General features: G+C 40.8%; 3 protein-coding genes across 3 annotated transcripts in view; all 3 read right to left on the minus strand.

Moving 5' to 3' along the window:
• Positions 1–17,379, minus strand: part of LOC137600803 (ankyrin-3-like) — a 91,515-nt gene that overhangs the window by 25,785 nt on the left and 48,351 nt on the right. Inside the window, exons 38-42 of the mRNA XM_068322620.1 lie at positions 8,945–9,022; positions 5,495–5,626; positions 5,170–5,310; positions 4,847–5,057; positions 4,613–4,691 (exon numbers count right to left, since the gene is read on the minus strand). Of these exons, the coding sequence (XP_068178721.1) occupies positions 4,613–4,691; positions 4,847–5,057; positions 5,170–5,310; positions 5,495–5,626; positions 8,945–9,022 (641 nt within the window). The remainder of the gene's footprint in view (positions 1–4,612; positions 4,692–4,846; positions 5,058–5,169; positions 5,311–5,494; positions 5,627–8,944; positions 9,023–17,379) is intronic.
• On the minus strand, positions 9,703–11,434 carry LOC137599854 (uncharacterized). Its single transcript, XM_068321051.1, has one exon. It carries the CDS (start codon positions 11,341–11,343, stop codon positions 9,703–9,705), a length of 1,641 nt encoding a protein of 546 aa, XP_068177152.1. The 5' UTR covers positions 11,344–11,434.
• LOC137599855 (ankyrin-2-like) lies at positions 11,483–17,034 on the minus strand. The gene is made up of 4 exons (XM_068321052.1): positions 16,444–17,034; positions 14,802–15,246; positions 11,553–12,770; positions 11,483–11,493 (listed from the first exon to the last, which is right to left on the minus strand). Exons 1-4 carry the CDS (start codon positions 17,032–17,034, stop codon positions 11,483–11,485), a joined length of 2,265 nt encoding a protein of 754 aa, XP_068177153.1.

The raw sequence follows: 17,379 nt of genomic DNA on the forward strand, positions 1-17,379 counted from the left end.
CCTGCAGTTGAGGAAAGCCTACTTTAGACGATCCAGAGTCCATGGAAACTGTTCTGCTACTACAGAACTCATCAAGTCCAAAATCTGACAAAACTGACTGAGGTGACTCTGCCCTGCTACTAGAGAAAAGGTCTTCCAGACACAAGTCAGTACCTTCCCAGTCAGAAAATGTGGATTCTGGGGTGAACGACCGGTGCCGCATCATGTCCACGTTGCAACTGATGTGTGGAGACCTGAATTGTAAAATAGGTGAGTCAGGAGACAGGGGCCTGAGATTACTTTCATATTCCACCGACTCTGGAGACTGTGGCCTAATCTCAGTGGACAAATCATCAACGGCAGAAAAGCTATCATCTTTGCCTGACAACACCGCTGACGGCCAAAGAGGACTGCTAGCCAAAGAAGCATCTGAATGTTTTTCAAGTGTAATGCCTCGCACAACATCCGCATATGTCAAAGGTGTCACGATTGCAAATGGCATGGACGCATTGATATTTGCAACTGTCTCCTTAAATGCACTTTGAGGAGGAAGTGTCTCTGTTGAATATGGCTTGCTTTCTTCAATCAATTCCTCATGAAAAAGGTCGAAAACCTCAACATCTCCCTGGTTGGAAACAGGTGGTGTTGGACAAATGTCAGAATACAGCAAGTAATAGTTGCAATGTTTTCCATCCATTCGATCAGAGTAAGTTTCAGGAGACAAAGACCAGTGCTCAATGGATGGAACAGATTCGGGGGAAGATACCCGAACATCTGCCATCAGGTCCTGCAGTTGAGGAAAGCCTACTTTAGAAGATCCAGAGTCCATGGATACTGTTCTGCTACTAAAGAACTCATCAAGTCCAAAATATGACAAAACTGACTGAGGTGACTCTGCCCTGCTGGTACAGAAAAGTTCTTCCAGACACAAGTCAGTACCTTCCCAGTCAGAAAATGTGGATTCTGGGGTGAACGACCTGTGCCGCATCATGTCCACTTTGCAACTGATGTGTGGAGACCTGAATTGTAAAATAGGTGAGTCAGGAGACAGGGGCCTGAGATTACTTTCATATTCCACCGACTCTGGAGACTGTGGCCTAATCTCAGTGGACAAATCATCAACGGCAGAAAGGCTATCATCTTTGCCTGACAACACCGCTGACGGCCAAAGAGGACTGCTAGCCAAAGAAGCATCAGAATGGTTTTCAAGTGTAATGCCTCGCACAACATCCGCATATGTCAAAGGTGTCACGCTTGCAAATGGCATGGACGCATTGATATTTGCAACTGTCTCCTTAACTTCACTTTGAGGAGGAAGTGTGTCTATTGAATATGGCTGGCTTTCTTCAATCAATTCCTCGTGGAAAAGGTCGAAAACCTCAACATCTCCCTGGTTGGAAACAGGTGGTGTTGGACAAATGTCAGAATACAGCAAGTAATAGTTGCAATGTTTTCCATCCATTCGATCAGAGTAAGTTTCAGGAGACAAAGACCAGTGCTCAATGGATGGAACAGATTCGCGGGAAGATACCCGAACATCTGCCATCAGGTCCTGCAGTTGAGGAAAGCCTACTTTAGAAGATCCAGAGTCCATGGATACTGTTCTGCTACTAAAGAACTCATCAAGTCCAAAATATGACAAAACTGACTGAGGTGACTCTGCCCTGCTGGTACAGAAAAGTTCTTCCAGACACAAGTCAGTACCTTCCCAGTCAGAAAATGTGGATTCTGGGGTGAACGACCTGTGCCGCATCATGTCCACTTTGCAACTGATGTGTGGAGACCTGAATTGTAAAATAGGTGAGTCAGGAGACAGGCGCCTGAGATCACTTTCATATTCCATCGACTCTGGAGACTGTGGCCTAATCTCAGTGGACAAATCATCAATGGCAGAAAGGCTGTCATCTTTGCCTGACAACACCGCTGACGGCCAAAGAGGACTGCTAGTCAAAGAAGCATCAGAATGTTTTTCAAGTGTAATGCCTCGCACAACATCCGCATATGTCAAAGGTGTCACGCTTGCAAATGATTGGGATGTATTTAGTCTTTTGTCCGTCTGCTCATCTTCACTATTAGAGGGAAGTGTAACTGTTGAAGCTGCTCTGTTGTCTTCAAACGAGTCTTCTTGGCAATGTGCAGGAAATACAGTATGTGACTGGGAAGCAAATATCAGTGTTTTTGAAAAATTACTTGTTGTCAATACATTTTCAAGTTCTGAATTGTCTTGCATTTGTCCTGCAAATTTTTCAGAAGTTTTTAAGTTATTAGTCAATATATTTTTGGCTGTATTTGCATTTTCAAGGCAGGAGTCATCCTCTGTTGATATATGATGTCCATTATTCTGAAAGACTAAATTGTATTGTGGTCGCTCAACCAAGTGATACACAGTTGGTTCAGTCAATGGTAGGTTGAACGTGAGAGAAGATTCATCAAGTCTGCTGTAATCTGTTTGATGTATACATGAATGTTTTTTGGGAGAGTGCTCTTCAAAGCAATGAAAATTAATCGAAACTTCTACATTTTCTTGTTCTGAGGTTGTTTCACTCTTGTCTTTTACATGATTATCTGATTCATAAGGGGATTGTAAGGAGTCTGACAAATTTTCTGTCAAACTCGAAAACCAGTAATCAATGAAAGACTGACAACTACCCCCTCGTTTTTCATCTTCTGATGGCGGTGATTTGACTTGAAAAGACTTGTGTTTCTTACACAAATCATCTGCATAATGCATAGTTTTGACATCTGCATGTGTAAAACATTTTTGTGCAGAAATAGTAGTTGTTTTCTGAGGTGCATCATTCCCATGCCATATCAAAGAATCTGGCACATTCATGTTTTTTCCACGCCAGCATTCTTCAATAGGTGTTGAAGAATGAAAATTTGACTGAAGGGCTTTATGACAATCAGTCATCATGACTGGTTCTTCAGGATTGACATGTAGAACTACTAATTCTGGTGTAAAGTGGCTGCGCTGATGTACATCATCACTACATGTGGTGGTGTAAAGACCCGATATCTGTAATGATGAGGATGAATTTCCTCCTGAATATCGTAAAAAATAATCACAATATTGACTCACAAGTTGGACACGAAGTGGTTCTGACTGTAACAGTTCAAGAAATGAGAAACTATACTGAGAAGTCTGAGATTCTGGTGAGGATGGTTGATAAGCATTGTGTAAAGGTCCATGTCCACAAATATTTAGGGAGTCTGGTGAACATACTGGTCTATCAGGAAAATCATAATGCAAAATATCATCACATTTAAACCCCGATGTCATCTTGATGAATTCAATAGCTTCTCCCTTTTTCAGTGGACTTGGAGTTATAGGTGAACCACATTTAAGTTTGTGGCAGTCTGGGGGAAGTGATTTGTATTTACTGTGAGACTTAGGATAAGGTTTTTCAGTGGAACAGACTGTGATTTCTGGTGAAATACATACATCAGAATATGGAGAGAGTGCCCTGCTGCAGTCCAATATATTGGAAAAGTCAGATATAACTCTTTTTTCGGCCAGTGGAGAGTCAGGAGACATTGCTCTATAATCACGTATTGACATGACAGATTCTGGGGATGACAGCCTTGGTGTGGGGACATCTACTATCCATGCCTCTGAAAAAAGGACATTTCTTCCATCCTCAGGTGAAAAATTGTCAAACTGATTCCCAGATTCCAAAGAACAAGGTGCTAAAGTGCTGTACGGGATCAAAGTAGAAGATAATGTAAAATCATCAGCAGTTGGTGGGGGTGTGAGAGGGTTCATAGGCAATAAAAGGCTGGAGGAGGCTGTGTTTAGCTCAGAGATGTAAGATGTCTTTGCCGTGACTATGACATGGTCACTGTCTGCACTGAGGGTATGGTGTTTATGGTATATATTTGAGGAGTCACAAGCCATGTAAGCTGGGCCACTGGCCGTCATACTGTGAGCCAAATTGGCCTCTGTTAGCTTTGTCTTGAAATAATTCATCATGCTGTATTTGGACGTAGGAATAATAGATTCAGTTGACAGGACATCATCATCGTTATCAATTAAGGGTAAATTTCCAAGGAACACATCCCTGTATACTTGGGGTTTTGTCTTTTCTTCCTTGTTCAACTGGTCGGGATTTAAGTCCATGTCCATACCACAAACCCCTGGTACCTTATAATCTTTGAAGTGTTCATTTGTCAGATTATCAGGACACTTCGGAGTAAGCAGGCTATTTTGAGCCAAACCTGTACAATCTTCAGTACTGGCCGGATCTGCTTGGACGTCCTTTGATGGCGCCACTGACACGCTTGGGTCAGAAATTCTATTAACAATGGTTTTAACTGTGCTTGTACAACCAAGCTGAGTCAAATAACTAAAATCTTTGCAAAGTTTATTGAAGTCTGCCTCAGCGTGGTCTGCTTCAGACAGGCTCAGACCAAAGTCCTTGATAAATATAGATGTTTTCTTCACAATTTTACATGCCACTTGTATATCTTCATAATTGCACTGCCTCAGTGGCAAAGCTTGACTGCTGTCATCTTTAACTTGGCATTGAGTGATGTCACTACTGGAGAAATGTTTTTTGTGTTTCCTTCTGAGGTCATAAAACTGGGTTTCTTGACTTCCGAATTCTGCATCTTTTGAAGTAGGAGCAGTACTTACTTCTTCATCTGAGTGGTCATGAGTTGTAGGCTCTTGTGCAATTACTTCCTCAGAGGTCCACAGGTTGGGGTTTAGGTCACTATAACACAAAAGAAAGGCTAGGTCACAAAATATGACTTGTATTAGTGTTAAAATAGCTATCTGTTTGGTTCATCATACTTTGTTGTAATGTAATATGTAAGGCACTACAACATTGATTACACATTAATGAGGAATTTTAAATTAATAATTTACTGTGGAATATCAAGCTCTTCCAGTAGATCGGAGTGCATGCTCTCTGGGTGGGTGTGTCCAACAGGCTCAGCCCAAGATGGAACATCCAGTAGTGAAGCCACTGAGAGGTCCTCCTCTGAAACAGCTGGAGGTGGTCTGTGGTCCAACTCTACCCTTCTCACAACTCTTGGGCTGTCTGCATCATCTTGCGCTGAAGAAAGGGCTACTGACACTGAAAAAATCCACATATGTGATGAATAATAAAAAAAACACAAAAAATAAGGAGTGGTGGCAGACAAGAGTCGTGAAAATATTTATTATTGAGTGTAAAGGGATGTTATTACCTTCACTATGGTCTAGCGTCTTTTCTATCTCTGCGTAAGTTCTAGATGTTTGCTCTTGAACTGACTTGTTCATCTGGGTTTCAATGAGATGGACAATGTCCATACGGTTGATCTTTGTTAGTTTCTTAATTAGACAGTCTTCTGTGGAAAAAGTTGAATCAAATCAAGAAAATGAAGCAATAATTTCACAAATACAAATGCAAATTGTACTAGATGCCCTAAAGAATACAGGTCTAAAAAACTATATGATTGGAAATATAGGTTCGATTAAATAGCTGTATTGGTAATAACATTTCAAAGAAAACCTGCCAAACCAAAACACTACCTGTGGCATATTTGCCTTCCTGCTCAACCCAGTGCTGCAGCAAGGCATGGCTCTGCTCCTGTAGAGAATTAGGATTCTCTGTTCTTAGGATTTGAATATCATCTTCATTGAATTCCAGTTCTCTTGCCAGCTCTAGGGTGGTTGACAAAGCAGTAGAAAAAAAAAAACGGAAAAAAGAAAGGATTACAAATCTGTAACACTTTGCTACAGAGTGACAACATTATAACCATTATTATAACCATGCACCTGCCAATGAGTCTATATGAATTCATCTAACTGGTTCTGTATATTAACAATTTATTTCACTTTTAATCCAGAATCTACATTCATCAAAAAATCTTTTAATCTCAATTAATTTATAACAACTTGGAATTTGGAAAACATAATTAAAACATATCGAATTTATAGAAACTATTCTGCTTTATGCCATTACATTAAATAACAGCATTAGCTATAACATTAGTTATCATGAGGTCATTTTATGTGTTTGAAATATTTTGCTACAATTTGTCAAGTCGTTGGGGACTAAGAGAGAGTGTTACATTGATTAACTTTGAACTGCAATGGTGGCATAATGGTGAGCATTGCTGCCCTCCAGTGGGGTTCAATTTACGCCAATCGTGCAATTTGCCAGGGCCTTGGCAGTCTGGAGAACTGGAAGCTGGAGAGGTGTCAGTTCACCTCCTGAACACTGCCTAGGTGCCCTTGAGCAAGGCACCAAACTCCAAAAGCTGCTCCCAGGACATCATCATGTGCTACCCATCTGTAGGTCCTTTGAGCGTGTGTGTTCCAGCCTGTACATGTGTGTAATACACTAGAGTGTAAAAATAATTTCCCATTTGGGATTAATTCAGTATCTTGAAGTTAAAAAAAATTATTAAAAAATAACATAAGTGCAGGGGCGGCACGGTGGTGCACTGGTTAGCGCTGCAGCCTCACAACACGGCGGATCCGGGTTCGAGTCCCGCTCTGTGCGGAGTTCGCATGCTCTCCCCGTGTCTGCGCGGGATCTCTCCGGGTTCTCCGGCTTCCTCCCACCTCCAAAAGCATGCGCAGGTTGATTGGCCGGTCCCAAAATTGACCATGGGAGTGAGTGTGTGTGTGAATGATTGTTTGTTTCTATGTGGCTCCACGGTACACTGGCGTCGTGCCTGGAGTGTCCCCTGCCTCACGCCCTGAGACTGCCGGGATAGGCACCGGCTCCCCGCGACCTGCGTTAGCGGATTAAGCGGGTTGGAAGATGAATGAATGAATGAATGAATAACATAAGTGCTAACTGCAGATAACTGTAACATGCTTTCCTCAAGAAATAGTGCTCATCTTAACTGAACCAGCACTTGCATACGAGAAGCCAAACCCAGGAAGACTTCATTAGCCAGAGGCTATGTTTGGTCACACAGTTTTGTATCTCGATATGTGCACTGGGAAGGAGCAGACAGTTAACTATTTGCTGACCATGCATTGCAACCATCTCAACTGTTGGCTTCCACCATCAAATTCTGCCAAAACAATGTGATGTATCACTGATTTCATTTAATTGACTAGTTTTTGTCTAGTTATCATGGACGGCTCATCATCCTCAAATGAGGGAGATGTAGACTCTGCAGCCCTAAAAGTTGACAAAATCCTATGAATATAATTATGTTAAACAATGAACAATGGAATTTGTAGTTGATGGTGAGAAACTTAAGCAAGTATATCTAGTGACTAACTGTATAGCATGTGCACATCAACTCTTTTTCTAAATTCATGTATCACATACTGTACTATGTAGTTTACATATTTAGTTTATATCAGTTCCAATGCAAACTTCTTCTTCTTCTCTTTTCAGCTTTTCCCTTCAGGGGTCGCCACAACAAATCAGTTGCCTCCATCTACCCCTGTCTTCTGCATTCTCTTCTCTCACACCAACTACCTTAATGTCCTTTCACTACATCCATAAACCTCCTCTTTGGTCTTCCTCTAGGCCTACTGCCTGGCAGTTCAAAACTCAGCATCCTTCTTCCAATATATTCACTATCTCTGCTCTGGACATGTCCAAACCATCTCAGTCTGGCCTCTCTGACTTTATCTCCAAAACCTCTAACATGTGCTGTCCCTCTGATGTACTCATTACTGATCCTATCCATCCTGGTCACTCCCAAAGAGTGACCTCAACTTCTTCATCTCTGCTACCTCCAGCTCTGTCTCCTGCCTTTCCCTCAGTGACACTGTCTCTAGACCAAACAACATCACTGGTCTCACCACAGTTTTGTACACCTTTCCTTTCATTTTAGTTAGAACTATTCTATCACACTTCACACCTGACACTTGTCTATTCCCGTTCCATCCTGCCGGTACACCTCTTTTCCACACTCTCCATTGCTCTGGACTGTTGATCCTAAGTACTTAAAATCCTCCACTTTCTTGATCTGTTCTCCCTGTAACCTCATTCTTCCCCTTGGGTCCCTCTCATTCACTCACATGAACTCTGTCTTACTGCATCTAACCTTCATGCCTCTCCTTTCCAGGACAAACCTCCACATCTCTAGCTTGTCTACTGCATCTGTAGTACTCTTTTTTGGTATGAAACCATACTGCTGCTCACAAATGCTCACTTCTGCCCTTAGTCTAGCTTCAACTACTCTTTCCCCTAACTTCATTGTATGGCTCATCAGTTTTATTCCTCTGTAGTTGCCACAACTCTGCACATCTCCCTTGTTCTTAAAAATGGGCACCAGCACACTTCTCCATTTCTCAGGCATCTTCTCACTATCTAAGATCCTGTTGGTCAACCCAGCCAGAAACTCTACTGTCACCTCTCCTTCACACTTCCATATCTCTACAGGTATATCATCAGGACCGACTGCCTTTCCACTCTTCATTCTCTTCAATGCCCTCCTCACTTCATCATGACTAATCTTTTTTATTTCCTGGTCCACATCAGCCACCTCTTCTAGCCTTTGTTCTCTCTTATTTTCATCGTTCATCAACTCTTCAAAGTACCTTTTCCATCTTCCCATCACACTCCAGGCACCTGCCAATACCCTTCCATCCCTTTTCTTAATCACCTTAACCTGCTGCACGTCCTTCCCATCTCTGTCTCTCTGTCTTACCAACCTGTATAGATCGGTCTCTCCCTCCTTACTGTCAACCTAGCATACAAGTCATCATAAGCTTCTTGTTTGGCCTTTGCCACCTCTACTTTCACTTAATGCTGCATCTCCCGGTACTTCTGTCTACTCTCCTCAGTCCTCTCAGTGTCCCACTTCTTAGCTAACCTCCTTCTCTGTATACACTCCTGTACCTCCTTATTCCACCTCCAAGTCTCCTTATCTACTTTTCCTTCCAGATGACACACCAAGTACTCTCCTACCTGTCTCCCGATCAGTTCCAATGCAAACAAACGGTACAATTATTTATTCTTACTAAACTGAAAACAGAAAAGAATTGCATTGTTTTACATCTTACCTGTCCAGCTGAAGCCAAGAAGATCCGCAATGATAGCTAATGTCTCCTCTTTCCTGTCCGCATCATCCTGCCAATCCACTAAAAAATGCCGTCAGATCCAAATATCACATCTTTATATCATGGAAAACATTTCAAGGTGTATAAATCCAAAAAAGTAATATTATTTAAATATAAAAATGTCTATTTTATCACGTTGCAAGTACCAGTCATGTAAAATATTTGCAAGTAGAGATATGAATTAATGTCCTCTATTATTATAGTCTGTTATGTGGGCTGTGATACTCTGAAATTAAAAATGGATTTGTGATATTGGCATTGATGATAACATAAGGGTAAGATTTGTCATTCTGAGAAGTTGATGCGTTTATGAACTATGGTATTAGGCCACTTTATGTAAGTAATGACATCAATGTGCTCATAAAAGAAACCACATGATGATGTTAGTAAAGCTGTATTAATGGTAAATATATCAATACAGTTATGGAAGTCAGCATAACAATTGTTGAAACAAGTTCTGTAAGCAACGGGGCCATCAATCTTGAGATTGCATGAACATAAACAGACTGAAAGATGCATATCAACATGCAAACACACACACACACACACACACACACACACACACACACACACACACACACACACACACACACACACACACACACACACACACACACACACACACACACAACAATATTATTTAAGATGGGTCTAGACAAGTCACAGCACACAAGAATCATACAAAATAATAAATGGTGCAGTTACTGTATATTCTCAGGAAAGGGCAAGAGGTTGTTTCTGTTGGAAAGACGAGAAAGGAAGGAAGCAGCCCATGTAGGTCTGGCCATACCTGGCATACATGCTGGATTTTGCTCATCAATGGTTCTCCCCCTCTGATTTTCTTCCATGTCATCCTGAGCAGCTTTGGATTCAAATACATCTTCAGTTCCACAAGACGGATGCACAACCATCAATGGATTGCATTCAGAATTGGATCTGCGTGAAGGTGGCGCATCATATGCAAAAATAACAGAATCTGGACTCCTGTGACTTTCACTGCTTTCAGTGTCTATCGAAGTATCCCAGACTGATGTTTCTGTAAAATTAGAGAGTTGGATGTCGTTCTTTTGAGGAGAGGAGGATGAGACAATTTGAGCAAGAGGTTTTGGATCTGTCATGACACAGATTTTTGAGGCGAAAGGCTTATATTTCCTTGTGGGTTGACTACTGTCCGAATATGTCCTACTGTCTTTATTTGAGACATTACATGTGAAATCAGTCTCAGATCTAGATCTAGAATTCAAAGTTGAACTTTTTCCAACTTTTGCTTCAATCTGATCAAAAACAAATATCTGTGACTCTTCCAAGGCCATTTCCTCTTTAATTGTTCCTGTGGATGTGATTGATAAAGGTGGGGATGAATCCTGATGGTAAGATGACATATTTCCATGTTTAACTTCAAAGGGCATCTCTATGACTGTACATTGGTCCTCTTCTTCATCTCCTTCCTCCTTCTCATCATCAGTCGAGGAGTCTGAGGAGTCATGGCAATGTACTGAGTGAACTCTATGGCCAACTGTGGATTTGTCTGACTGAAGGTCAGCTATGGTGGAGTCTAGATATTCAAGACCAAGACTTTTGAGGTTTCCATCTTCACTTTGAATAGGGGATTGTCTCTCCAAAGCATTGGGGGAACAAAGCTGAACCTCTACTGAGCTACCAATGTCAATGTCACACAATTGGACCATATTCTCTGTCTTGTCAACAGAAGGTTGAACAAGAGTCCTGGATTTGTGAGAAGAAATATTATCATCATCAACTTGAGTAAGAAGTGACTGTGGGATTTTTCCATGGGATAAATCTGTGTTGGAATTGCGGTTCTCAAATATTAAAGACATACACTGACCTCCCTCTTTCTCCTCTGCCACAACTTCATCAACTGGATGTTCACCTATGTGAAAAAAGGGATGTCCTTCCTCTTCTTCATTAGATCTAGTCATATCAATGGCTCCCCCTCTGGTCATTTCGAATAGCTTCCTTTCTTCATACAGAAATGGATCAGAGGTCCTCTCATCAGCTGGTGTTTGGATTAGTGTTTGATTAGGTCTATTTCTGTCTTGTGCAGGACAAATAATTTTCTGTTCCTCAGCCTCAGCATTGAAGGGGTCATCACCCTCACACTGTGGAATAACAGACTGTAGTTCTTGACTGTCTACAGCAGCTTGGGGTTTGCCAGCAGACACTAAACTATCTCTCAGTGGAGACACATTGTCAACGACTATATTGTGCTCATCTGTCTCAGTGAATATGGAACATTCAGCTTGTGCTGCATCAGTATGACTGTGTATTCCAACATCTCTATTTTCAGAGAATGACTCCTCAGTCTCTGAATCAGGTTCCATTGTATGAGTTGCAAGTAAACACAATGAACTTACAAGTGAATCACTAGATTTATGGTGCTGAATTTCTTCTTTCTCTGTAATGCTCACAGTAATAGCTGCCACCTCGATAAGAGCTTGAGTGATTCCTGTTGCATCTTTTTCAGGATTTTGCTGAATTGTAATATGTGAGGAAGCATATATATCTGGATCAGATTTAAGATGTAACTCACCATCTTCATCAGTCTCTGATAGTAAAGTAACATCTACAGATTTTTCTCCCTTCATTATAGATTCCTGTTCCATTTCTTCAAAGGTTTTGATCTTTGCAGCCATTTTGAACATCTCTTCTTCTGGTGTGAATTGTTTATTGGTGGTGTCATCCTCACTATCCCCATTGTCAATAGAGTCTTGCCTTGTGAGTACGTGAATATTCTCACTGTCACAAATTTTGGGGTCAGAACAAATATGACCATCAGTTATTTCCTTTGGTGAGTTTAAATACTTGTGATCCTCAATTTCAGTTTTCTTTACAATGACCCCACAGTTGTATTTCTGGTCTTCATGCTCACATTCAACACTTTTTAAGCTTTTGTCATAAGTTAAACTTTCTCCTAGCTGAGAGACATAAATCTCATGCACAACTGTCTTGGCTGGCATCATAAGTTCAGTCTCTTTTGACACAGACGGACTTTCTTCAAGAGAGTCTGGACAGGGGGATTCTTTGGTAGGGCTCGGTTCAATTGAATCAGGAGATGTCTTTGAAGATCTATCCTCAATGTGAGGACTTCCCTCTAGTGAGTCTGGATGGAACAGATGCTTAGCTGGGTCATCAAAATCCACAATGTTTAAGTTCTCCAATTCCTTTGGCCGTTGAAGAATGTAAGATTTTGAAATATGCTGTTCATCAAAGCTATTGAAAGGCGTTTCCTCACTCAAGGCTTTAAAATCTTCCTCAGATGGGAAACTCCTAGGACATTCATCTCCAGAGGAGCTTGTCTGCAGTCCACTTTGCAAAGATTGTTTTTTATCAATGCCCATCATGTCTACATTAGTGTATTTTGATGACATCATGTCATAATCACTGGAGCATGTAAGAGTTTCTCTTTCAGTACCTTTTATCAGAATGACTTCTCTGTAGCTCTCGTGGACTACCATCTCATCTGGAGAGCGCTGCATCCCTACTGGCTTCTCCTTTAATACCCGGTCTAAGTCACAACTGAGCAATGACAACATACCTGACATATCTCTCGCTGTTACTGGTTGCTGTTGCTGCGAATTTATGATGCAGACTTCTTGGAAAGGTTTCTCTAAAACAGTATTTTCAGGTAATTCTGTCACTTCAACTTTGCTGACCTGTATGTCTTCTTTTTTATTAATATCTGTCTTATCCTCCACATTACTACTTCTCAATATAACTTCGTGGAAGCTCTCATGGACTAGATCCTTTTCTGGAAGAGATGGTATGGCTATTGGAGTTTTTGTGAGATTTATATCTAAATCCCCAATGAGAAGTGACACCATCCCTGATATATTCTTGTCAGTTGTAGACTGTTGACTGTGGTCATTCGTATTGATGCAAAATTCCTGGAAAGTTGGTTTGGATTCTTTGAGGTCAACCAGATCATTCTGTTCTTGCGTCTTTCCAGATACACCATACTCCACATCAGCACCAACTACCGATTGTGTTTTTTCATTTGTCATAATTTGCTCCTCACTTGAAGATTTTTGGATTTTGCTGAGTCTAATTTGTTCAAACATCTCATGTGAAATAGCCTCTTCTGAGGGTCTACCTTCAACTGGGAAGTCCATTATTTTGTTTTTTTGATCAGTTACAATTTCTTCACTTGCTTCAGGAATCCTTTCTTCCTCTGAAGTTATGTACTTCTCCTTATGTGAAATGTACCCCTCTGAAGGTCTAGCTTCCATAGGTCTGCCCTTGAGGTACTTGTCCAAGTCACTGTGAAGCAGTGATATCATGCCTGAAGTCTCCTTCACTTTTGGTGATGACTGATATGATATTGCTTTCTCTAGCCTCTCTTCCTTCATTGGTATTTCTTCAGTCAAGGTTGCTGATTGCATCCCTGATGCATTTCTTGGTTTTTTAAATTCACTCTCCACTTCCTGACCTGTCTGTGGAATTGAATAGTCTTTCTGTGGTGTATGATCTGTACCTTGTGTGGTTCCACTCACTGTTGTATGCTTTTCATTGGTAATACCTTGGAGAATTTCTTTATCTTTATCTTTTGTTAAAACTACCTGCTCAAATTTATCCTGAGTAATATCCTCTTCTAGTGATCTGAGGTGACTTCCCACAATTCTAGTTTGTAGATACTGATCCAAGTCACTGGTCAGCAAGGACGACATCCCTGACACATCTTTTATAGTGGTTGATGCCTCACTTGATGTTTTCCTCACATTTTGGACTTCCTGTAGTTGTGGCTCTTCAACTGGGAAGTCCATTATTTTGTTTTTTTGATCAGTTACAATCCCTTTGCTTGCTTCAGAAATATTCTCTTCCTGTGAAGTTATGTACTGGTCCATGTCACTGGTCAGCAAGGACGACATCCCTGACACATCTTTTATAGCTGTTGATGCCTCACTGGATGATTTCCTTACAATTTGGACTTCCTGTAGTTGTGGCTCTTCAACTGGGAAGTCCATTATTTTGTTTTTTTGATCAGTTACAATTTCTTTGCTTGCTTCAGGAATATTCTCTTCCAGTGAAGTTATGTACTTCTCCTCATGTGAAATTTCCCCCTCTGAAGGTCTACCTTCCATAGTTCTATCTTTGAGGTACTTGTCCAAGTCATTGTTAAGCAGTGATATCATGCCTGAGGCCTCCTTCACTTTTAGTGATGACTGATATGATGTTTTCTCTACCCACTCTTCCTTCATTGGAAGTTCTTCAGTGAAGGTTTCTGATTGCACACCTGATGCATTACTTTGGTTTTTAAATTTACTCTTCACTTCCTGCCTTCTCTGTGGAATTGAATAGCCTTCCTTTGGTGTATGATCTTTACCTGTTGTAGTTCTACTCATTGTTGTATGTTTCTCATTAGAAATACATTGGAGAATTTCTTTATTTTTATCTTTTGTTAAAACTACCTGCTCAAATGTATCCTGAGTAATATCCTCTTCTAGTGATCTGTGGTGACTTCCCACAGGTTTAGTCTGTAGATACTGATTCAAGTCACTGGTCAGCAAGGACAACATCCCTGACACATCTTTTATAGCTGGTGATACCTCGCTGGATGTTTTCCTAACAATTTGGACTTCCTGTAGCTGTGGCTCTTCAACTGTGAAGTCCATTGTTTTATTTTTTTGACCTGTTTCAATTTCTTTGCTTGCTTCAGGAATATTCTCTTCCTTTGAAGTTATATACTTTTCCTCTCCATTATTAGAGACTGTTAGCATTTCTTTGGGCATCTGATGAGTCACTAATAATCCCTCAGAATTCTCACAGTACAATTCAGCCATACCTTCATGCTTCGGACTCTCAACACCATCATCTTTAATTTCAAGGGGAGAAACACCTTCCCCAAAGAACGTCTTGATACGGGGACTGGAAATTAATATTGGGTTTGTAACAGAGTAATCAGTTAAGGTTGCATCCTCAGGTTCCTCCAACTGAAAGCTCATTTTTGAGACTGTTGATGCCTGCTTGAAAAGCTGGTATTCAGGACTTTCTTCCAGTTCAGCCTTTATGTCAGCACTGAAATCCTCAGAAGGTCTGCGATCAGGGCTGATCTGTATGTCATCAGGTAACCTTCCACCTTTGCTTATGACAGACTCTAAGTGCATCCTGTCTAGGCTCTTCCCTGACAAGTCTGGCTCTTCTCTGTCAGTACCAACTCTTCTATCATCAAAATCACTTGTGTCAGCAATTTTTGCAGTTTCTCCAAAATAAGCAATATCTGACTCAGCCTGAGATTCGTCAGCTGTATCTGTTATTGAGCTTACAGCATGCGCTTCAAAATCCAATTTTCCATCCATGCTGACACCATCTTGTGGATAGAAAATTTTATGGTTGTGAGTGTGGATTTGAGATTTTGACTCCTCCATAGGACTTTGTTCAGTTACCAGTCTCCCATCAGAATCTCCCAATACCATAGCTGAAACAGAAGTTCGGGATTTGTGTTCAGAACAACTTTCTTCAGTTTTTGAAGAGTCATAATCAGTCTGGAATGTCTTCATCAGCTCTCTCACAGAAACACCACTGTCCTTTTGCACATATCCCTTTTGGCCATTGAATTGAACTGTATCATCAAATGTAACTGTCGTTCCAAAATTTCCACTATCTGGAATAAACTGGGATTTATCAGGGCTATTTTCACATTCCTTCACATGACACTCTTGGTGGAAATTTGCGAGGTCTTCAGTTTCATTATGTAATTTTTCCTCCTGCACTGGAAGCTGTGCAGAGCTCTGTACCACTTGAGAATCTTCTGATTCAGACATCAATGTTGCCATGTTAGAAGAAGCTGGTGCTTCATATTCAAAAGGGGTAGCTTTACCATTTTGAATATCACCAATCTGGAATGATTTCATCAGTTCTTTTACAGACATTGATTCCTTCTCATAAAACTCTGGCAACTCTTCCTTCAGGATAAATCTTTCATCACCTGTATGAACTGTGTCAACAAATGTCACTTTCTTTCCAATGTTAGAGCTATCTTTAATTAACAGTGCTTCCTCAGAGTCTTGTCTAATTAACCCTACTGACTGATCCTCTGGGTCTATTTCCTCCATAACATTACTCTGCTGATAGAAAGTTGTGAGATGCTGTGTTTGAATCTGTGGTTTTGACTCTGAAAAAAGATTTTGCTCAGTTGTCTGTAGGTCTTCTGAATCTCCTGATTGAGATTTTAATGTTGAAGGAGAAGAAGAAGTCACAGCTTTGTGTTCAAATAGCCCAGCTATATTTTTTGAAGGGTCTTGTCCAGTCTGGAATGCTTTCAAAAGATCCTTCACAGACATAGTTTCTTCCAATCGCTCTGTCTGAGATCTGGGCGATTTAGGTGAAATTGAAAGCTTTGGTAGCTCTGGCATGTCTGACTCAGTTTTTTTCATTGCAACAGAACATTTTGGCTGTGTGATTATTTTCTGAGTATTTTTTTGGACCTTGTCCTCTTCAACTTTGCTCTGTAAAGCTCTAACTTTGTCCTTTATAGACCCAATAGGGGTTTCGACTATGAAAGGAGATACTGGGGGATCCATAACTGTGGTGGGCAAAAGGCCACTGTCCTTAAGAATAACATCTCCATCTAGGGACTCCTCAGAGCTCATTCGTTCTAGCTCACCCTCAGAGCTGCTACATTCAGAACGCTCTCTGCCTTGAAGTTTCTTCCTAATAGGTTTCTTGATATCTGGGGGACGCCGTTTGCCATTGCGTTTTACAATAACTTGTTCAAATGTATCTTGGACAAGATCTTTTTGTGAATCACAAGTCACTACAGGTCTCTGTTCCAAGTACTGGTCCAACTCTGTGCTAAGGTGTGAAACTATCCCTGTCATATCTCGGACCTCTGTGGTAGAGCTACCAGAAGTCTTTTCCTGAATGCAAGTCTCCTTTAATACTGGTTCTACCACAGTAGGATACGTAATTTCAGTCTTGGTCTCATTGAGAAAGCTCCATTTATCTTTTCCACCATCTTTTTCTACTTGTTGTTTATAGTTGTTCATGTCATGAATCCCTTCAAAGTTTTCCACCATGTCTTTAAAATATTCAAAAGATCCATCTCTCTCTTCATATTTTAAATGTTCTATTTGTCCTGTATTTGACACAACAGACACTTTCATGTCTGACATGTCTGACAGAAGATCTGGGCTTGCAAGAGTTGCAGGGTCAAGAGGTTGGTTAGTTCTGAGGGAAAATGTCTCAGTTGATTCAGATTCATCATCTTCAGTAAAAAAATATACAAAACCAAAATAGGTAAAGAGTACAAGGGGCAAATTAAGTGGGAAGAGAGACATCAGAAAATTGTGATCAAGACAATTTCATCAAAAATTGACCTTCAGTTCACAGAATGAAGAGAGAAATGACAGGGCAGAGGATAA

Source organism: Antennarius striatus, chromosome 8 (assembly GCF_040054535.1).
Source record: "Antennarius striatus isolate MH-2024 chromosome 8, ASM4005453v1, whole genome shotgun sequence".
NCBI classification, from domain to species: Eukaryota; Metazoa; Chordata; class Actinopteri; order Lophiiformes; family Antennariidae; genus Antennarius; species Antennarius striatus.